The sequence below is a fragment of the Lissotriton helveticus genome, chromosome 6 (assembly GCF_964261635.1).
Source record: "Lissotriton helveticus chromosome 6, aLisHel1.1, whole genome shotgun sequence".
Lineage (NCBI taxonomy): Eukaryota > Metazoa > Chordata > Amphibia > Caudata > Salamandridae > Lissotriton > Lissotriton helveticus.
The window spans coordinates 1091900810-1091923521 of record NC_136067.1 but is presented as its reverse complement, the minus strand read 5'-3'; the positions used below and the strand labels follow the sequence as shown (position 1 = coordinate 1091923521).

The following is a 22712-nucleotide window of genomic DNA, read 5'->3' as shown; positions in this document are numbered from 1 at the left end:
AACTATGCTTCACATTACGGAGGGCATAGGAGCTAACAGATACAAAAGACATCTGCAATTCCTGGGGCTTACTCTGGCTAAGCGTGACATTGCTAAAGCTTGGAAGGCGACTTCACCGCCATCTGTAGGGGCCTGGAAACAGCGTCTTGATTTTTCCATGGGGTTACAAATTGAATATGCTACTTACCAGTATGCATCTGTTCTTGGCATGTAGGGCTGCTAACATTCATATCTTAGCATTAGATCGCCGCCTAGTGTTGGGTCCGGATGATCGCACATTGTTGTCCTGGAAGAGTCTTCGAAGTATCCTGAGATAGGTGGCTCCTCCCCTGGACTACAGTGCGCATGGGCATCGGCTCCATCCCCAGATTGTTTTTCGCCATTGTGGCAGAAGATGGAGTGAAAAGTGTAAAGGATGTCCATGCTAATGATTGAATACAATAGTATATCTGCAGCTGCGACAGGCACCGGGGAGGAGGGTGGGCGATATGAATGTTAGCAGCCCTACATGCCAAGAACAGATGCATACTGGTAAGTAGCATATTCAGTTCGAGGCATGTGGGCTGCTAAATTCATATCTTAGCATAGAATACATAGCAGTCCCTCCATCAGCGGCGGTTGCCTGTGCCAGCTGCAGAAACCTGAAAAAGTGTTTTGAGAACAGCCTGTCCTACAGCAGCTTGCTGCTTGGAATGCACATCAACACAGTAGTGTTTAGTAAAGGTATGTGGTGTAACCCACGTGGCTGCTCTGCAAATGTCCTCTAAAGGAATGTTCCCCAGGAAAGCCATGGATGCCCCCAATTTGCGCGTGGAGTGCGCCCTTGGGGGTATTGTTAAAGTGCGCTTGGCCTTTTGATAACAGATTTGGATGCACTTAACAATCCACCTGGCTATTCCTGCCTTGGAAATAGGGTTGCCTTTGTGTTGTGGTGCGAAGGCAACAAAAAGTTGTTTTGTCTTTCTAAAGGGTTGTGTCCTGTCTATGTAGTACATCAGCGCCCTCCGTACATCTAAGGTATGGAGCATTCTTTCCGCCACCGTTTGTGGGTTTTGAAAGAATGCAGGCAAGTCAATAGTTTGGTTGAGATGGAACTGTGACACCACCTTCGGAAGGAATTTGGGGTTAGTGCGTAGCACTACCCTATTTGGATGAATCTGAATGAATGGCTCTTGGATTGTGAGCGCTTGTAGCTCACTAACCCTCCTCAGAGACGTAATAGCTATTAGGAAAGCTACTTTCCACGTTAGGAACTGGAGTTCACACGAGTGCAGTGGCTCGAAAGGTGGTCCCATCAGTCTGGTGAGTACCACATTGAGGTTCCACACCGGAGCTGGCGGTGTTCTTGGGGGAATGACTCGTTTCAGACCTTCAAGGAAGGCCTTAATGGCAGGCACTCTGAAGACAGAGAGATGTTGCCTGTTCTGAAGATAAGCTGCTATGGCGGACAGATGTATCCGAATGGAAGTATAGGCTAGATTGCACTTGTACAGATGTAGCAGATAGCAAATGATGTTAGGGATAGACGCATCTAGCGGGTTGATGTCATTGGCTGTACAGTAAATGACAAAACGCTTCCATTTCGCAGCATAGCATGCTCTGGTGGTAGGTTTCCTCGCCTCTTTAATGATGTTCATGCATTCTGGAGGCAGGTTAAGGTATCCAAACTCTAGGACTTCAGGAGCCAGATCGCCAGGTTGAGCTGTTGCGGATCTGGATGCTGAATTTCTCCATGGTTCTGCGTCAAAAGTCTGGGCGTGAGGCGCAGTCTTTGATGCGGCACCACCGAGAGTTCGAGGAACGTGGTGTACCACGCTTGGCGCGCCCACGTTGGAGCAACCAGGATGAGAGTCATCGCGTGCTGCCTTAGCTTTCTTGCCACCAGCGGTATCAGAGGGGCTGGTGGAAAAGCGTACGCAAATTTGCCTGACCAGTTCATCCATATCGCATTCCCTTGCGACTGTGGGTGAGGGAACCTGGCGGCAAAGTGTTGGCATTTTGCGTTTTCGTTTGTGGCAAACAGGTCTATCTCCGGATGACCCCACTGCTGGAAGTACGGGTGGAGTACTGATGGATGTAGCTCCCACTCGTGCATTTGATGGCTGAATCTGCTGAGCAGATCCGCCATCTGATTGTCCTTGCCCGGGAGGTGTTCTGCCATGAGGAAAATGTTCCTCTGAATGGCCCACTTCCACATGCTCTGAGCCAGATGAGACAGCTGTGGCGAGTGGGTGCCTCCCTGCTTTTGAATGAAGTACATCGCGGTCATGTTGTCCGTCCGGACTAACACTACCTTGTTGCACAGATGTACAATGAAGGACTTGATTGCCATGAAGATTGCCATCAGTTCCAGATAGTTGATGTGCATCTTCTGTTGCTGCGCCGTCCATAGTCCCTGCACTGTGTAAGTGAGCAGATGAGCTCCCCAGCCCTGGAGAGATGCGTCCGTTGTCAGGATAATCTGTGGCACTGGCTCCTGGAACAGTCGGCCCTTGCAAAGGTTGTGTGGAGTCCACCAATGCAGAGAGTCGTATGCCCGACTGGTAACCAACACTAGGTCTGTAAAATTCCCCTGAGCCTGTGTCCACTGATTTGCTAAGCACTCCTGGAGCGGGCGCATATGTAACCGTGCGTGAGGGACTATGAAGATGCAGGAGGCCATCATGCCTATCAACTGCATGAACACTCTCGCTGGAAGAGAGTGTCGTGGTCTGAACTTCTGGATTAGAGACTGCATGCTGTCTATCCTGACTTGGTTTGGTTGAGCCATGGCCGTCAGGGTATTGATCGTCGCACCTAGAAACTGCCGGACATGTGCCGGCTGAAGATGCGACTTTGGGTAGTTCAACGAGAATCCCAGATTGTGTAGGAGGTGAATGGTGGTCGACATGTCCGCAGCGCACTGTTGTTCCGACTTGGCTTGAACGAGCCAGTCGTCCAGGTAGGGGTAGACATGGATGTTCTGCCTCCTGAGGTGCGCTGCCACTGTCGCCAGACACTTGGTAAACACCCTTGGGGCTGTGGTGACTCCGAAGGGCAGGACCTTGAATTGGTAATGCTTTCCTTGGATAGTGAACCTGAGGTATTTCCTGTGGGACGGGTGTAGTGGAATGTGGAAATAAGCATCCTTGAGATCCAAGGTTGCTAAGAAGTCCCCTTGGTTTAACAAGGGGAGAATCTGTTGCAGTGTAAGCATATGGAAATGTTCTGACAGTATGTACAGGTTGAGGGTACGTAGATCTAGAATGGGTCTGAGAGATCCGTCCTTCTTTGGAATAAGGAAGTACAGGGAGTATACCCCCGTGCCTTCCTCTCCCACTGGCACGAGTTCGATTGCGCCTTTTTGCAGCATTGCCACTACTTCCTGCTGCAATAAGTGCAAGTGCTCTGCGGACATAGGCCTTGGCGGGATGTTTGGTGGAGTGGATTTCAACTCTAGGCAATAACCATACTGGATTAGTTGTCGCACCCACCTGTCTGTGGTGATGTTTCTCCAGACGGGCAGGAACTGCTGCAGTCTCCCCCCGACAGGTGTTAAGTGGTCGGGGGGCAGTGACAGAGAGTCACTGTTTGCTAGGGGTAGAGGAGCGGGAGTTGTTGTTTCCTCTGCCGCGCCCTCTGTTGCTGTTATTTCTGTAACCTCCCTTGTTCTGTTTCGTGAACGAGGATTGTGCTCCACCCCTTGAGAATTGAGATTGTTGACCCATTTGTCCTCTGGTGACTCCACGTGCACCTGAGCGACGAAAATTATTGCCACGAAACTGTTGTGATTGCAGGGCCCCCATGGACTTAGCAGTTTCTGTGTCCTTCTTTATCTTTTCGAGGGTGGTGTCAACATCTGGACCAAACAGTCTATCAGGATTGACTGGCTGATTAAGTATTGTTGTCTGAATATTGGGTTTAAACCCAGATATGCGGAGCCAAGCTTGTCGTCTCAGCATGACGCTAGTGTTGATAGCCCTAGCTGCTGTGTCTGCGGCGTCAAGTGCACACTTGATGGCTGCGTTGGAGATCAGTTTACCTTCCTCTATAAGCAGTTTGGTGCCCTCTTGAAACTGTGGAGGCAGGTGTTGTACTATTTGCTCTAGGGTGTCGTAATGCGCCCTATCGTAACGTGCTAAGAGTGCTTGTGTATTTGAAATACGCCAAAAGTTGGCAGCCTGTGCCGCCACTCTCTTGCCCCCTGCCTCCAGCACTTTGGACTCCTTGTCAGGGGGAGGAGCTTCACCCGTTGTCTGGGAGTTTGCCCGTTTTCTGGCATTTGCGACCACAAGAGAGTCCAGAGCAACTGTCCCCGAATGTATGCAGGGTCTGCAGGTGCTGGCCTGTACTTCTTTTCGATACGTGGATTGACCACTCTCGCCCTGGTAGGTTCTTTAAAGATGTCAGCTGCATGCTTGAGGACTCCCTTGAGCATAGGCAGCGTTTTCACAGTTCTTTCAGAGACCGAAAAAGTGTCAAAGAGAAAGTCCTCTTCCACTGGGTCAGCATGCATGTCTACATCATGATTAGCAGCTGCCCTCTCGATGAGTGCATGAAAACCTGCAGAATCCTCTGTTGGGGATGCACGTGCACTGAAAGGCTGTGGGTCTTGCCCCACACCTTGGGTGCCTTGGTCACCAATGTCATCATATGCATCTGTATGTGCATCTGGTTCATTTACGGGGAAGGTGTATTGGTCCTCCTCATCATAACCCTCACCATCAGAATGTTCTGGTGAGGGAGTAGGGCTTCTTCTTGGAGGAGGCTGGATAGGCTCTATGAGGTTAGAAGCGTCCAGAGGAACTCTTTTCTTCTTTAGTGGGATAACATAGGAGTCTAGAGGCTTTGATGTGATCTTTCTTTTGTATATTGTCTAGTTGCCTGTGTTGGCGTCGATGAAGTGCTCAGAATCGTCCTCTGATTCGAGTTCTCGACTTGAAGGTACCCCTGCCGTAGAAGAATCCGCCTTCTTTGGCGTCGATTTTGTAGAAAAAGCCTTCGGAGCCTCTTTCGGCGGCAGAAGGAAGAGAAGCTTGCTTTTAGGCTTGGCCGGAGCATCCATCGGCGTCTGAGGCGACGGTAACGGAGCCGACGTAGCAGCGGCCTTTTCCCTGATTCTGTGCAGCGAAGCGGCGATGGGAGACGCTTCATCCACAGTGGCTTTTGGCGCTGACGAGGACGTCTTGACCTTCCCCTCGGATCCGACGTGATGGTGGCCCTTCTGAGGTTTGGACGCCGATGCCGTTGACGCCGACCCAGAGTCCTTGGATCGATGCGCAGACGTGCCAGCCGTCGATCCGTGCGCTTGAGTCGGTTCCGTATCCACTACGCTGCTGGCCTTGGCGTGCTTAGACGGTGTCGCAGCGGTTGATCCGTGCCGACCACCCTTTTTAGAGGATCCCTCCTCCTGCGCCGATTTCGTTCCAGCGGAATCGACCGACTTCTTCGCCTTCTGCGGACCGGATCCCGACGGAGCCGATGCGGCAGCGGGTGCAGTAGGTCTTTGTGGGCCGGCCGCCATTTTAGGGACGCTCGAGTCCATAAGTTTCGGTTTCGTTTTCGGGTCAGCCATTTTAGGTGTAGTCGACACCGCAGGTTTCGGTTTCGGTTTCGATCCGGCCTGCCCAGCAAGTACGTCCGTGGCCGGGCCTGATGGCGGGGCCGTGGCTTGCGGCACGGGGTCTTGGGTAAGGCCACTTGGCGATCCCGTGACCCGATCTTGATCTTCGAAACCTTCGGGGCTTAGCTCGTCCCCAGAGCTATCCGCCGCGGCCCCATAAATCTCTTCGACGTCCCCTACCTCGTCGACGTATTGAAGGTCTTGACCCGCGACTCCGTCGTCGTCCACCGGATCCGCCTCGATCTCCGTTTCGGGTGGGGAGATTTGGAGATGATGACCCTGTTCATCTTCTTCTTGGTCGCCGAAGATGTTTTCTGGATCCGGGGCCGCTTGTCTGGCCTCCAGGCGCACCGCGCGCCGGAGCTTGAGAGTCTTTTTGGACCGGAATTGAGCGCAAGCCTTGCACTTGCCGTCGTCATGGTCCGGTGAAAGGCATTTGTTACAGACCGGGTGGAGGTCTATATGTGGGTACTTGGACCCACAGAGCGGACAGTACTTAAACGGACTCCGCTCCATGCTGGAAAGTTGTAGTCGTGTCGCGATGAGAAAGCCTCGATGTCCGAAGAGTGTAGACTCCGTTGAATCCGACTTCAAGAGTTGGAAGAACCCGAGACCGTGCGCGAACAATACCGACGCTAGAAAATACAAGGCCTTTTGGCCTGAAAAAGTTAGTTTTTCTCGGTTCCGACAAAGAGAAGTCGGGACCGCATCCGAACCCAATGGCGGAAAAAAACAATCTGGGGATGGAGCCGATGCCCATGCGCACTGTAGTCCAGGGGAGGAGCCACCTATCTCAGGATACTTCGAAGACTCTTCCAGGACAACAATGTGCGATCATCCGGACCCAACACTAGGCGGCGATCTAATGCTAAGATATGAATTTAGCAGCCCACATGCCTCGAACACCGATTTTTAAGGCACAGGGATGTCTCCTGAAACACCCGAAGATATGGAAGCAGTGGGCTGATTATCAAGGTCTGTATTTTGAACTCATCCCCCCTGCGTTTCGCAATGAAGATCTGCCATAAAGATCAAATGTTGGGTACTCGTATCGAGAATAATTATATCTGTACTTAAATATTATGATTGGAGACTTTGTATGATAACATACATATGGACTTTGTGACACTGATGCTTCTATTTTATAATGTTTATATGCGTTTAATTCAGTCTTTTGCATATTCCTTTTTACGACAACTGTATAGTGTAAAAGTTGACATCTTTACCATCGCCATGATACGTATACAATGTGCTGCCCTGCTTTCACCTGGGCCTTTTGTGTGTCAACAATAAAGTTTGCTGTGAAAAAAAACAATATGGATACTAGCATTTTCCACAGCAAAATGGCAATTGTAGGTTTTTACTGTTACATGTAAAAACAAATATTTCACTTCTATTCCCTGTCTTAGGGCTCGCTATTAAAAACAGGAGGACCTGGCTTTGCCATTACTTTAAATGGCAAAGACGAATTTGCAGTTTACAACTACCCTTGACAGTCTGCAGTGGCAGACTGGGAGCCATGTTTACCTTGGTCACACCCAGGGTGGCAAAACCAGTGCTACAGTCCCTGTGGTGACCTTTTAAGTTACAGGCCCAGGATAATACTGCAGTACAAGGAAATCAAACAAAAACAGTTTAGGGTCAGGACACAAGCAATTAGGTCTGGTTAGCAGGCCTCAGTGCACTTTCAGAATCAAGCAAGTACTGGAAAAGCCAATACGTCTCGCCAATGCAAGAGCTATTGGCTTTCCCAATATGTTTTAGCAATCTTATATACCAGAGTGGCTGCTGTTCAGAATGGCTAAAAGTTAGTGGGGTAAAGGAATGTGGTGTGACGTGAAGTGTAGTAAAGTGGAGTAGAGCGTAGTTTTATGGAGTGGTGTGCAGTGGCGAACAGTAGAGGGGAGTGGCGCGGCGAGGAGTTGAGTGTCATGGAGTAGCATACAGTGTTGTGGAGAATAGTGGAGGGAGTAAAGTGTTGTAGAGTGAAAGAGAAGAGTTGAGTGGCACTGAGTGGAGTAATGTCAAAGTTGGGTAGAGTGTTGTAGAGCGGAGTGGCAAGGTTTGTCAAAAGCTGAGAGGTATGAGTGTCAGAGTGGAGTGGTGGAGTAAAGTAGAGTGGCAATGAGGCAGTTGAATCGTCGTAGAGTGGAGGAGTGTTGCAAACTGGAGAGGATTAGTGTTGTGGATTAGAGTGCAGTATAGTGGAGTGGCATTGGGTGGAGTAGAGCGTCAGTGGAGCAGAGTTTAATGAAGTAGAGTATCCCAGAGTAGAGTATTTTGTAGTATAGTGTCGTAGAGTGGCCTAGAGTGAAGTAGCATAAAGTACAGTGGTTCGGAGTAGATTGGTGTAAAGAGCATTAGCACAGAGTGCAGTAAAGAAGAGTGCTGTGGTATACAGTAGAGCAGTGCACAGTAGAATGCAGTGACGTAGAATGAAATGGCGCAGAGTAGAGTGGCACGGAGTAGAGTGGCATAGAGTGAAGTGCGTGGAGTGGCGTAGGGTAGAGTGCAGAGGTGTAGAGTAAAGTGTCAGAGTAGAGTGGTGTAGAGTGCAGTGGCATAGAGTGGAGTGTTCTAGAATGAGTTAGAGTTTAGTGGAGTAGAGTCCAGGGACGTAAAGTGTCATAGGGTAGAGTGGTGCAGAGAGCAGTGACGTAGAGTACGGTGGTGCTGAGTAGAATAGAGTTGTGTAGGGTGCAGTGAGGTAGAGTGCAGTGAGGTAGAGTGCAATGGTGTAGAGTGACATAGCATGCAGTGCATAGAGTAGAATGTTGTAGAGTATAGTGGCGTAAAGTGCAGTGGTGCAAAGTAGGTGGCGCAGTTGCAGTGGCGTAGGATGCACTGGTTTTGAGTAAGGTGGTTTACACTGCAGTGGTTTAGAGTGGCACATCATAGAGTAGATAGTTTCAGAGTGGAATGGTGCAGGAAAGTAGTTTGAGGTGTAGGGTAGAATGCGAGGCATAGAGCAGTGGCGTGGAGTGCATTGCCGTAGAATGCAATGTTGCAGAGTGGCAAGGAGTGTATTAGAGTGAAGAGGAGAAGAGTGGCCTAAAGTGCAGTGGCATAGAGGGCAGGGGCTTAGAGTACATTGTTTCAGAGGAGAGTGAAGTGAATTAGAGGAGGGGATTGGTGTGGTGCAGAGTGGAGTGGTATAGAATAGCGGAATGGAGTGAAGTGTTGCCAAGTGGAGTGGAGCAGAATGGACTGGTGAAGAGTGGAGTGGCCTGGAGTGTTGTTGAGTGCAGTGGTGCATAGTAGAATGCACTAGCATGGGGTACAGTGGTGCAGAGTAGAGAGGCGCAGAGTGAAGTGGCATAGAGTATCGTGTCAAGAGTGCAGTGGTGCACAGTAGATTAGAGTGCCCTAGAGTATATTGTCCTAGAATGGTGGAGAGTAGGGTGCAGTGGCATAGATTAGAGTGGCAGAGAGTGCAGTGCTGCAGAGTGTGCAGTGCTGCAGAGTGTGCAGTGCTGCAGAGTGTCGTACAGTGCAGTGGTTTAGTGTAGAATGGAGTAGAGTGCAATGGTGTAGAGCAGGGATACTCAAAGTACAGCCGGGGGACCGCAAGCAGCCCCCCAGACATTTAACTGTGGTCCCCTGGTGAACTGCAGCACTGAGCTGCTGTTCACTTGACAGAACAGGAAAATTTAGAAAGCTAGGAAATAAAACGGGCATACTTTATTTAGACATTTACTAAAATAACTGTAAAGAAGAAAAGAAGGTGTCCTAGACAACTCATCTTTAGGAACACTTTAGTTTTAAAGACACCTTGCACTAAACATGTAAAAATATGATAAACTCTCTGCAAACTTCAATAAAGTGTATTTTATGAACACGCAAAAGCGTTTCACTTAGTAGAGCAGATTATATCACTGCATTAAGAGGCATTTATTAGCAGGAATAGTTTTCAAACATTATCATGGAAACATTCATGCTGCCCCCACTCTGAAAACAATGCTATAAGTGAACTATAAGGTAAGTCATTTGTAAGGTGCACCTTGTATGTAGCTCCGGTTCTTATATAACTGGTACAATATTATTGTATATTAAATAAAACAAAAGTGTAGAGTGCAGTGGCCAAGAGTGCAGCGGTGCATAGTAGAGAAGTGTGGAACAGAGTGCATTGGCATATAGCACAGTGAAGTTGTGTTAAATAGAGCAGAGTAGGGTGGTGCAGGTAAGAGTGCAGTGACACTGAGTGGAGTGGCATAGTGTGGAATGGAAAACAGTAAGTTGCGCGGAGTGGTACAGAGTAGAGTGGGGTAACATGGAGTATGTGTGGTATGGTAGCCTACTGCCATTACAGACACCATATCATAAACTGAAATGGCGATTACATTCGCACTCCGATATAGTCTTACTGATAAAAGTATACAGCGAAGAAACTTATGTGTGCAAATATCATCACCCAGTGTATTGATTTGATCATCAGCATGGTTCATTTACAGATATTTAAATTTTGTAGTGTGCTAGAAAAAAAATAACATCCTAAAAACCTTCCTCAAGCAGACCCCTAGTAGCCAGCATGACTGTAACATATATTCTCTCACTTTGAAGTCAGAGAATACAAAATAACCGCCAAGCACCCTGGAAGACACAGCATTTCTTTGAATGCACAACAAATGTGAAAAGACGGGAACAAGATTTAAAGGCCTGTTTACAGAAAGCAAATAAGTAGAAGAACACAGTAAACAACGTTTTGGCAACGGGAGGAATGAACTTGAGCTGGAGAGATCAAAGGAAATAAAGTTAGAAAGTGTGAGTTACAAACCACAAAGCCAATGGTGAGCAACGGGCATAACACATTCCTGGGTCAGCTTTCTGAATGTCCAAGATGTGTTTAGCAAACTAGACAGCTGGGCTGTCTGGGAGAAGGCAACATAAAAACCAGCAGCATCAGTACAAAACTTGGGGGGGGGGGATACAAAAGAGGCATTTCCCTACATACCTCATGAAGTCTACATGTATGTAACATCAGAGGTCTTTTGGAAAATACTTCAATTCACTCAGCCACTGTTTACGAAGAAGATGCATACACACAGGCATTTCAAGCTTATACCCAGGATTCTTTTTTTACGTATCAAATACTACATCTAATACGCAAAAAAATACAATTATTGCATATTTAAAATGAAAGATCGAAAATGCATATTAGGATGCAAAACTAATCCATCAAAAACGAAATGGTAACTTAGTTGTACATGTTCATACCTTTGCAACTTTATGACTCGCAGCCGTCTCATGCGAAGTATTCTTCAACCCATCTTTCAGCTGCGTAACAAACAAATCATAACCTTCGGTACTCGAGACATCTACTTTCTCCAGGCACGCGGATAACAACTGCTGAGCCTGTGGATGTAAATTATTTAACTTTATAATTTACTCAACTGTAGGGAGGAATTGTTTTATTCACAGCATTCAACAAAGAATTAAAAACAACAGGTAACAGTAAAAAAAACTTCAGATCTTGGGTCAATATACCAAACAATTAGACAAAACCGGACAGTCACGAGGTAAAATCCAGCTAAAAGACTGGCCATGTTTATAACACATCAGAAGAAAGTTAACTGAATGTAATGTAATGTAGATAGGATTTGTAGAGCGCAAACTCATGCCAGAGGGCATCTTGGCACTGTCCGAGACGGGTCTGGGTGCAGATTAGTTGGAAATGCGGCTACTTGCTGGGATTCGATATCTGCTAGTCTTGCATGAAGAGCAAAGTCTTTAAAGCCTTTCTAAAGGCGAGTAGGGAGGGAGCGGTTTTTAGTGTCAAGGGTAAGCTGTTCCAGAGCACTGCAGTGGTCCTGAAAAAGCTCTTACCACACCAAATGGTCCTCTTGAATAATGTGACCGTCAAGTTCACGGCAGGGCCCAACTCAGGCAGCCACCAGAGGTTGCCGTCCAAAAGGAAGGGTTATTGCCAAAAAGGACGACCTCAGTCTTTGTGGTGTTCAGTTTCAGACAATTATTGTCCAGCCAATTGCTAACTTTACTCATGCAGGTCTTGAATGCAGAGCTCGAGTTTGTTTCTGGTTTTGTTTGAGTGTCGTCAGCGTATGAGGCAAGGGAGAAACCAGTATTTTTTAGGAGTGTCGCCAGCGGTGTCACAGAGATTGAAGAGTGTAGGGCTCACAGCCGAGCCCTGAGGGACTCGGCATGGCAGGGAGAAAGGCCTTGATGAGATGCGTTGGAGATATTCAAGAGAGGTGAGGGAAGAAACTGAATGAAATGTTAATACAGGTGTGTCGAAACCCTGCAGCTCTAACCCTTTGGCTGCCAACTTACATTACTACAGTATTGATCTGTTAAAGATGATTTAACGCCTCTAAGGGAAGGTTTGAATCCAAATGTGAGTTGTTCAGACTTTTATATATGAATCATTAATGCAAAGTCTTTACTATTAGGGAGAGGGAGGGCTCAACAGAAATACAGTGGGGTGCGAGCTCAGCTTGCATTTCTGACAATATCAGCATAAAAATCAAGCATTAAGCAAAATCAACAGTTATCACCTTCGGGAACTACTGCCTTTGCCAATGCTTTTAATCACACTGTAAAACATTCCCGATGTTATTCAGCATGGCTAAACGTGAAGAATATATATACAATATAAAAACATAATTTTAAAAAAACGATGACATGGACAGCTGCAGCCTTTGGTATGCGCAAACCAAGCATCTCCCAACATACAAAGTGATGCAATTGTCTTTTTCTTCTTTTTGTTTAACGATCCTAGTTGGATCAGTAAACAAAGAGAAACAAGCACAAGCCAGTGGGTGAAACAAGCACAAGCCGGTGGTTGAAGCAAGGTGGGTGTCAGAAGAAACTTAGGATGGGTTAGAATCACAGAGGGTGGGTGGTGAAAACAAACACGGATAGTAGCAAACAAAGAGAGAGAGAGAGAGAGAGAGAGAAAGATATGTGGACCAGGAAAAGGAAAATAAATTAGAATGCAATGTAAAGCTGGATGGAGAACGACACAGGCGAGAAAAAAATATGGTGTGGAGGGGGGAGTTGACTGAGATAATCATACAGGCAGAGATAAAAAAGCAACATGAGTGTGGCATTCAAGAGACAGATGAAAAACACATGCACTCTCGTGGAGAAGAAAAAAATGTCAGTGCCTGCAAAGGGAGCAGAGGAAGGACAGAAGTAATGGCTCATGCACCAGGGGAGGGTCAAATACACGAGGAGGAAGAACAGCCCACACAAGCTAACAAATATGAAGAAAGCAAATTAACATGACAATGAAGATAACCAATTGTAAACAATGGACAGGCGCTGGGCCCATTGTAAGCAGCCAATTCATCTCACACAGTGCATGATGTACCATTTAATAAACCCTTTTTGATGCACGCAATGTCCCTTTAACAGGTTAATAATGGGTAATCAATATAAGCTATTGTCGGCAATATTATGGGCAACATGAAAATAAATAAATAAGGCACCAGATGCTTGAAGAAAGTCACAAATGTGCACATGCATGTGTATACCCTTGATCTGGCTGATATTTAAACTTCCACAAATTCACAAGACTCAACAGAAGTAGACTTGGAACTCGTTCTTCTAACAAACATGTAAAGTCCACTGTCATGTGGGCACAAATGACACAGATTTGCTCACACGAAAATCTGCTGAGGGGCTTCAAATTCATTGTACCTACATTTTTGCCAACCTGAGGAAAGTTTTATTCCGGCCCTTATCAGGAGTACATTTCCAGCCTTTTTCTGTGAGGACAGAGATTAGAGAGGAGTTGGAGACAACCCTATAGCGTGTTACTTTTAAGTGTCACCAAACGCACAGGGCATTCCAATGCTGGAAGTACCATTTACTGCCGACTTCTAGTTCCTCTATGTAGATTTGGTGAGAGGTGGCAAATAAGAGCCTCGCTAGACTCCAAATCCCTATATAATCTGAACCCTAACATATAAAAGGCAAACGGTTATCAGAGCTTTGACATAATGAGAACACAGTCATAATTGTTCAATTCAATGCATGGTACCAAAAGTACAGTTTTTAAGGGGTTTTTTAACAGGAAAAGTACATTTCTGAAGTATCCCGTCGCTTGAACAAGTAGATAATTTCTAAACTTTCATACCCATTAATAGCAAAAGATTAACTTGAACTCTAATTTATAACTATGTTGCTCTATTTACAAATGACTCAATATGCAAAATGTTAAACATGAACACAAATTTACTTATGCTTTGGTCCATCATGTTTTATAAATTCAGCACGGTAAACAATCCTTTTTACCAACTCTGGTTACACAAGAAAGAGCACATCAGGGAAGAGAAGTATATACATATATTTATATTTTCTATTTAAAGTTTACATGTAGATGCACAAAGCGTAACAAGCCTTATTCCATTGTTGAGAGTGGGGAGGGTCCATGACTCACAAGAGGTTATGCCACTATCGCCTTGCCCACCAACTGTAATAAATAGCATAACACTTGAGGCACACCTGCATGCATGGTTTACTCCATTGCATTTTTACATGTGTATTTATTTGTAATTATGTAACCTAACACAAGAGGTAAGAGTTTAAATCGGATCATTGAGATCAAAGTCACAAAGCAACACTTTCAATTAGGAAGGTGGTTTTCATGTATAATGTCATTGTAACATGCTAAACTGTAAGGCAGTAAAACAGTGTTTTTCTCATCTTATCACTGTGCTACATTTTACTTAACCTTTGCACTATAGTAACAGATGTGCGAGTGTAGATTTGCTCTACCTAAAGAACGTGTTGTTGGAAATGTATTTTCACTACTAAGACGGACTGATGGACAAAACTGACCAATACTCCAAGGTTGCTGCATTAAAATTGGAGAGCCCGTGCCTTATCAGAGCAAAAGCCTAGCTATGGGATAGGCTGCTTGATTTTCATTCTGGATTGCTGTCTCCCCACAATGGACAAAGGATGCAAAAACTCATTTAGTATATGCAAACGATGTTTATTTCATTAATTCCTCACGGCTGCTGCAGACACATTTTGACCGTTCTGGTCTTGGTCACAGCACAAATGAAATCTTGTTTCTTCCATACTTTAAAGAGACTTAGCACTAGAAACTGAGAAAATATCCCTACATACTGTGTAAATACATAAAGAGACGTGGTCCCCTAGCCCACCATGTTCTCCACACCAGGGAAGGGACTTCACAGTTTAATGTTATGCTTATTAGTCTTACAAATGAAAAGTAAACTGGATGAATTTAAAATTAGTATAACCCACCACCACAGAATGACTTGATGGCTACATCAGTAGTCTGAAAAATGAAAGTCCACCAAAAGTAAGACAGAAAACCAAACAATCAGGTTGAAATATTAGTCTACATCAGCAGTTCTCAATCTGTGCACAACAGCACCCTAGTTTGCAGTCAAAACTAGCCACAGGCGCAACCAACAGACGTGCACCAAGCACACATTTTGGGAAGCACAACTTAATTTGTAACAATGAAAAGTTGACCTGTAGAAGTGTATATGCTTTTGGGAGACTTACATAGAACTGGTTGTACATATCTCAATGCAAGAGAGAGAGAGAGAGCGAGAGAGAGAGCGAGAGAGCGAGAGAGCGAGAGAGCGAGAGAGCGAGAGAGCGAGAGAGCGAGAGAGCGAGAGAGCGAGAGGCAGCAGGTCCTGGCATTGTGACAGCAGTTCGCAGTAAACACGCTCCTCATTGGCTGCGGTCAAAGGGCCTCCATGTTGGCTGCCCCCTCTTCTTCGCCACCCCTGTATCGTTCTTTAGGATTGTATTCCCCCAAGAGTTATTGAAAAAAGGCTGGGTAGGGAGATAGTGCGCTGAAATAGAGTGCCCCATGCCATGGGCTGCACTGTGCAGCTTCATTAGGCATGCAACCATATACCTTGGGGATAGCGATGCACTTCCCAAAGCAGCCAAAGGGGTGCGGCGACCAATGGGGGGGCTGGAATACAGTTGTAAAAATGTGGTGGGCATCCACAGAACTGCTGGTGCTGGCAGGCCAAGCTACTTGGAAGAGCCCCATCTTGGACGGAACTGGTAAACCTAGGTTTGAGGGGTTCACTGGCCTGTTGCAGGGTTCTTGGTGGGTCAGAGAAAGCTCACACGCAGCAGTTGTTCAACTGGTGTTACTGAGGGGAGGAGAAGTGAGATGTCAATTACTCCCCAGTTGAGGGCACGACAGGTCTGGCCAGGGAGCAGAGGGTTGGGCACTCCTCTGGTGGTGTGGCTTAGAAATGGCACAAGCTCCAGCTGTGCAGAATTCACAGGAGAGAGAATGGAGTGTGCTAGTTGGTCATATGGGAAGCCGTGAGGTCTGCTGCTTGACAGGAGGGCTACCTGGTATTGGCACCACATGCGGTCTACGTCTTGCGCTAAATTATTCTGTAGCATAGGGGGTCTACAGTAAAGTGGTGGGTAGGTTTTCGATAGGTGCTATTTGAACACGGATGAGCCTCTATGGTCTTTTGGATGGTGATGGAGGAGCTGTGGGTCTGTTAGATGCTGGTAATGGAAACAGTGGGAACTATTTACTGCTTGGTGATGGGAATTTCATGGCACTTACTGTTTTGAATTGGTTCTTGGACTATAGCATGGTAATTGGTGAAGGGGCAGTTTATGGGGACTGAAATAGGGGGCTCTGTATCCGTTTGGTGACTGTCTTATGGTCGTGTTGGCTCTCGGCAGTCAGTCACGCATTGATGAATCTCAAAGGAGCCTGGCTTATAATGAAGGAAATTTCCTGTTTGTCTGGCTCGTCTTGATGCAGACGCAGATGAATCGCAAGGCGGACAGGGGATGACGGATCTAATGCAAATCTGGCTCAAAGGAATATCGGTTCTGCTGCATATTTCTGATGCATCTTATGTTGGCTGGTGCAGGATGCTGTATAGCCTAAGAGTGTACTTATCAATATACAAGGGCACTCTAATTACCAAAAACAGAAACAAATAGCTTCTCCTCCAACATGCTAGAGGCAGTTTTTTTAAAACAAAAAATAGTTTAAGAAATTCCATATGCAGACCCCAGTGCTGAAGAGTATTGTGAAATAAACTTTTTTTTTATTAATTAAACAACTGTTATGTTTTTGTTACATCTATGACTATAATACCTTCATTGGCTTCATCCCAATATTTTTCAGGGAGAAAAAGAGAAGTACACCTGAGGCTGGGCTTACATCCCCACCCAGCCAACAAAATGTAACATAATGGGGAGCCTAGGTCAAGGGTACCAAGGGTTGAAAAAGTTTGGGAACCATAGGTCTATACAGTGAACTGTTAAGACACTTGGTGATAAAAAGCATAAATATATGAAACAAAATTTGCCCACCAATATAGAATGTGGATTAATGAGCATGACATTACACAATGAAAGCCTGCTTTCTACGCTGGAGGGAGGCAAACGACGATCAAATGAGTGTATGAGCAGTGTTCTCCCTATACCTAGAGATGGCAGGAGTATTTTCAAACTTTCAAGTACCGAGTCATATCTAAGTGTGGAGACGAAAGAGAGGAGAAATAGGCTATGGAAAGACTAACTGCTAAATGTCCTATGCCAGACTTCCATCGAGAGATTAGGATTCAGTCGACATTAAACCTGCGAAGGCTGAGGGGTTTTAGATGGCACCACAACTCCTTGAAGTCAATAGGAGAGCATATTAGATGGTTACATGAAGTACATATCCTATACCGAGTTTTCATTTTTGTACAGTTAGCATAAAAATAGTGGGGGTAGTTTCAAATAGGGTAACGTTTACTCCAAAAAGAAAGTGAAATACTAAAGTATAGTGTTTGGCTTTATGTACTAAAGGAAAACGCATAAATGTGTAGATAAGAATGCAGGATTGTACAAAAAGCACAAGTTACTTACCTTCGGTAACGATATATCTGTAAGAAACAGTAGTTAGTATTAGATTCCTTACATTAGAATACCCCCAGGGGTCTTACTGGATCTGGAAACTTTTGCGAAGCAGTACCCCTGCGCGTGGGTGGGCGTCGTCTGCGGCTCCGCGTCCGTCGTCGTTGGCGCCGGGATGACGTCACCGGAGTACTTAGACGCCGCCCTCGCACGCTGACGTCAGTTCTTAGACACAGCTTTTCCGCGCCAGAAAATGCAAAGCCATGATAAAAACCAACACTGGTGCCATAAAAACTAGAGCCCTGAAAGGGGATGACCTTAACCCTAGATATCAGTTCGCAGAACGGGGAGGATGGGTGGGGCGGTAAGGAATCTAATACGAACTACTGTTTCTTACAGATATATCGTTACCGAAGGTAAGTAACTTGTGCATCTGAAAGAAACAGGTTAGTATTAGATTCCTTACCTTAGAATAGATACCCCAGCAATACCAACCCCGTTGGTGGGTCTGCGAACCAATAATCACACCAGAAAGTCCTGGAGAACGGAACGGCCGAAAAAGCCATCTCTCCGGACTTGGCTGTCCAGGCAGTAGTGTCTTGCGAACGTGTGCAGCGAGGCCCACGTAGCTGTCTGACAGATGTCCTGCAAGGGGACTCCCCGGCCCAGGGCAGTATTTGCCGCCGTGGCCTGTGTGGAATGGGCACGAAGCCCCACAGGAGGCTCCTTTCGAGCCAAAGAGAAACAAGCCGTGATGCACAAGACGACCCATCGAGAAATGGTCCGTTTGTGCTCCGCCCGTCCCTTCTTAGAGCCCAAGTAACCAACGAAGAATTGGTCATCCACCCGGAACTGGCGTGTGCGATCCAAATAGAATGAGAGCGCACGTTTTGGGTCCAGACGGTGGAGCCGCTCTTCCTCTTTCAAGGGATGCGAAGGCGGAAAGAAGGTGGGCAAAGTGATGGACTGCCCGATGTGGAAGGCTGTGACTGCTTGGGCAGGAAAGAGGGTCGCATCCGCAACACAACTTTGTCTGGATGGACTGAGAGGAAAGGAGGCTTAGAGGAAAGGGCCTGGAGCTCACTCACTCTCCTGGCAGAGGTGATGGCAACCAGGAAAGCAGTCTTCAGAGTAAGGAGGCGAAGAGGACAGTTATGAAGTGGCTCAAGGGAGCGCACATCAGAAAAGTGAGAACAAGGTTCAAGTCCCACTGAGGGACCACGAAAGGAACTGGAGGAATCACATAGGTGATGCCCTTCAAAAACCTATTCACAATTGGGTACTTGAACAAAGAGGGCTGATCAGGTAGCCTTAAGAAGGCGGAAATGGACGAGAGGTAGCCCTTGATAGTGCCCAGAGCAGAGCCCTGGTGGGCAAGAGAAAGAAGAAAGAGGAGAACCTCCGAAAGAGGGGCAGAAAGGGGATCCACAGCCTTTGCTGTGCACCATGCCACAAACTTGTTCCACTTGCAGGTGTATACCGATTTTGTGGAGGGACGCCTGGCTGCCAGAATGACATTACAGACCTCAGGAGGCAAGTCAAATGGCCTCAACTGCCGCTGCTCAATCTCCACGCATGTAAGTGGAGACTGGACCGGTTCGGGTGGAGGACCGTCCCCTGCTGCTGCGACAGAAGGTCCTCCTGAAGAGGCAGACGAATCGGGGGAATCGACAGATAGGCTGAGTAGCTCGGTATACCAGAACCTCCGTGCCCAGTCCAGAGCCACAAGGATGACGGTCGCGCCTGATCTTCTTCAGCACTCTGGGCAGAAGTGGTATAGGCGGAAAGGCGAACAATAGAACGCAACTCCACTCGCGACGAAAATCGTCTCCGAGCGAGTGCAGTCTTGGAAATTCCAACGCGCAGAACTGATGACATTGCGCGTTTTTTTCTGTGGCGAATAGTTCTAATCAAGGCTCTCCCCACTGCTGAAAGAGGCCTTGCGCCACGTCCGAGTTCAGACGCCATTCGTGATCCATCATGCACCGACAGCTGAGTTCGTCCGCCCTGGCGTTCAGGGAACCTGCCAGGTGTTGAACCACCAGGGTCACGCCCTGCTGTTCCAGCCACTGCCAGAGGCACAGAGCCTCCTGGCATAGGGTCCACGACCCCACCCCGCCCTGTTTGTTGCACCACCACATGGCGGTGGTGTTGTCCGTGAACACCTGCACTACACTCCCCAGGACAGAAGGGAGGAATGCCTTCAGTGCAAGTTGGATCGCCCGCAGCTCCAGAAGGTTGATGTGGAGCTGGGACTCCGCCCGAGACCAGAGGCCTCTGATCTCAGCCTCTCCCATGTGGCCCCCCCAGCCCTGGAGGGACGCGTCCGTCACAACTACGTGCTCCGGTAGGGAGAGGGATCTGCCGCTGACCCAATCGCGGTCCGTGAGCCACCACTGCAACTATCTTGCAGTGCCCTCCGAGATCAAGACATGGTCGGACAAGTTGCCCTAATGCTGGGCCCACTGAAACTTCAGGTCCCACTGCAGAGCCCGCATCCGCCACCTGGCGTGATGCAGCAGAAGGATGCAGGAGGCCATCAGCCCCAGAAGCCGTAGCGTCAACCTGACCGAGACTCGGGATAAAGGCTGAAAGATCAGAATCAGAGCCTGAATATCCCGAACCCGCTGTTCGAGAGGATAAACCCGAAACTGCGCAGAGTCTAGAACCGCTCCGATGAAGAGGAGCTTCCGAGAGGGACAAGGGTGCGACTTCGGCACATTGATGGAGAACCCCAGCAGGTGCAGGAGGTCGGCCGTAGTCTGGAGGTGGCTGGCGACTGTCTGGGGCGAGCCCGCCTTCAACAACCAGTCGTTGAGGTAGGGGAAGACTAAAACCCCTAACCTGCGCAGATGAGCTGCGACCACCGCCATCACTTTCGTGAACACCCATGGGGCGTTGGTAAGGCCGAAGGGGAGCACGATAAACTGAAAGTGCTCGTGGCCTACCGTGAACCGCAGGCAGCGCCAGTGGGCCGGCAGGACGGGGATGTGGAAATAAGCGTCCTGCAAGTCCAACGCTACCATTCAGTCTCCTGGGTCCAGGGCAGCTAAGACCTGAGCCAGTGTCAGCATCTTGAACCTCTCCTTCCGGAGGAAGCCGTTGACATTCCTCAGGTCCAAGATAGGGCGTAGGCCCCCTTTGCCCTTCTTGGGAACCAGAAAGTAGAGGGAATAACAACCACACCCTACTTCTGGCCCAGGAACGCGCTCGATGGCCCCCTTGGTCAAGAGGGCCGCAACTTCCTCTCGCAGAAGATTCAAGTGATCCCCCGACACGCGGTGGTACTGCGGTGGCATGGCTGGAGGGGTCGCCTCGAAGGGGAGGGAGTAGCCCCTTCGGACGATTTGCAGCACCCACCTGTCCGATGTGATGTCGCACCAGTTGAGGTGGTGATGGCGAACCCTGCCCCCCACTGGCGGAATGTGGGCCTGAAAGCTCGGACTAGGAGGGCTTTGAGGCGGATGCTGCAGGGGTGGCTATGGACTGGCCGCGCCGTTGTCCCCGGGCACCGCCACCGCGGTTACCACGTCCGCCACCGCGCTGGATGTTAGTCTGCGGCCCGTGGCTGGCAGGACGTGTGGGGGCGCCCCTTCCTTGGCCACGAAAGGGGCGAAAGGCAGCAGATTGCTGGCGTGGGCCGACAGGCCCAAGGACTTGGCTGTAGCCCTGGAGTCCTTAAAGCGCTCAAGCGCACGGTCTGCCTTGTCGCCAAAGAGGCGACGGCCATCAAAGGGCATGTCCATAAGTGTGTTTTGGACATCAGCCAAAAAGTTGGCGGACCTCAGCCAGGCGTGGCGACGAATTGCCACCGTCGTTGCCTTCGCTCTACCTAGCGAGTCCGTGGTAACCAGTCCACATCTGATGGAGTACCATGCCGCATCTCGACCCTCCGCAAGGGCTTGGGCGAGTTTAGTCTGGGCCTCCTCCGGACATTGTGGCAGCACGTCCACAACCGTGTGTGTAGGAAGGTGGATATCGGACTATGGTTACCCCAGATTTTTTGCCTTGTGTTTAGCTGGTTTTCGACTTAGTTGGCCTGGGATCCTGCTAATCAGGGACCCAGGCTATCTGCTCTCACTGTAAAATGGACTCCATGTACTCTAGGTACATCTCCAATTGGATATTGGGTCACCTTATGAGCCCCTGTATAGTGTACTATAGGTACCCAGGGCATAGGTGCATCCAAGGCCTACCAGGGGAATAATTACAAAAAGGGGGTGGTATATTATGCCACCCCTGGCTGGCAACCTAAATTGACACAACTGGCTGATCACTCAGCTGGGGCAAGGTCGTGTAATCACCCCTTGCGTAGGTGTAGTATCCCTATACCTACCTTATATATAGACACATAATAACCTACAAGTCACTCCTATGGAAGGCCTTAACAATCCTGGAGGCAGAGTGCTTGGTTATGTGTGAGATGGTGCTCTAGCATGAGCTGAGCCTGTCTGCAGCTTTCGGAACCATGTCCTTATAGCTGTTCTATGATATTGCCAGACCATATACTTCTGTGCATTATAATCCTCGTGGTTGGATGCTAACTTTGGTTTGGCTTTATCTAAACATGTCGTGTAAGGTTTCATAGGCTTTGGAATACTACCCCCTCGCCAATTCTGGCAACGGGGGTAGCATTCCACCCTTCTAGAGAGAGAAGACATGTTGTTGCTGACTATCCCGGTTAAAGTTAACGAGAGCCCCAGCGTCACAAAATGGATGCTGCTGCCACAGACACAAGTCTGACCTCCTGCTGCTGGGAGTCCTTCCAGCGAGGGAGGCCTGGACAATAGGTTTCCTGCCTGGAGAGGTGCGAGCACCACCCCAGACAGGATTTTGTGTATTGGGACAGGGAGGGCTGAAAAGAAACAGACACTGCCTGGGGCACAGTAGGTGCTCCATGCATAGTTCAGTTCAAACCGGTGCTGGGACACTCCAGCCCCAGCTCTGGCGCGAAACTGGACAAAGGAAAGGGGGTGTAACCACCCCCCTTCCTGGTCCCACCCATAGGAGGGACCTAGTGAGTAAACAAGCCCCATTTAGTTGTATAAAGGTAGGAGCTGACCCAGGAGACTTTAGATTAATCCTGATGAAACTTTGAAACGAAACTCTGGACCCTTCGACATTCAACCGACTTGAAGACTGAAGAAATCTCCCTTGTGGCCAAGGAGCTACCACCCTGGGAAACCAGGCACCATCCAGCAACTCGACGGCTTGCTTTGTCCCTGTTCCCGCCGGAACTCGAGCGCAGAGCCTGACAAGACCTCAACTC

At 48.2% G+C, this 22712-nt stretch overlaps 1 protein-coding gene across 4 annotated transcripts in view; it reads right to left on the bottom strand.

Annotated features, from left to right (window-relative positions):
- The window catches only part of BIRC6 (baculoviral IAP repeat containing 6), a 2208279-nt gene that overhangs the window by 2084976 nt on the left and 100591 nt on the right, over positions 1 to 22712 (bottom strand). For all 4 annotated transcript variants that reach the window (XM_078648748.1, XM_078648749.1, XM_078648751.1 and 1 more), the window contains exon 3: positions 10817 to 10954. In XM_078648748.1, the coding sequence (XP_078504874.1) occupies positions 10817 to 10954 (138 nt within the window). The remainder of the gene's footprint in view (positions 1 to 10816; positions 10955 to 22712) is intronic.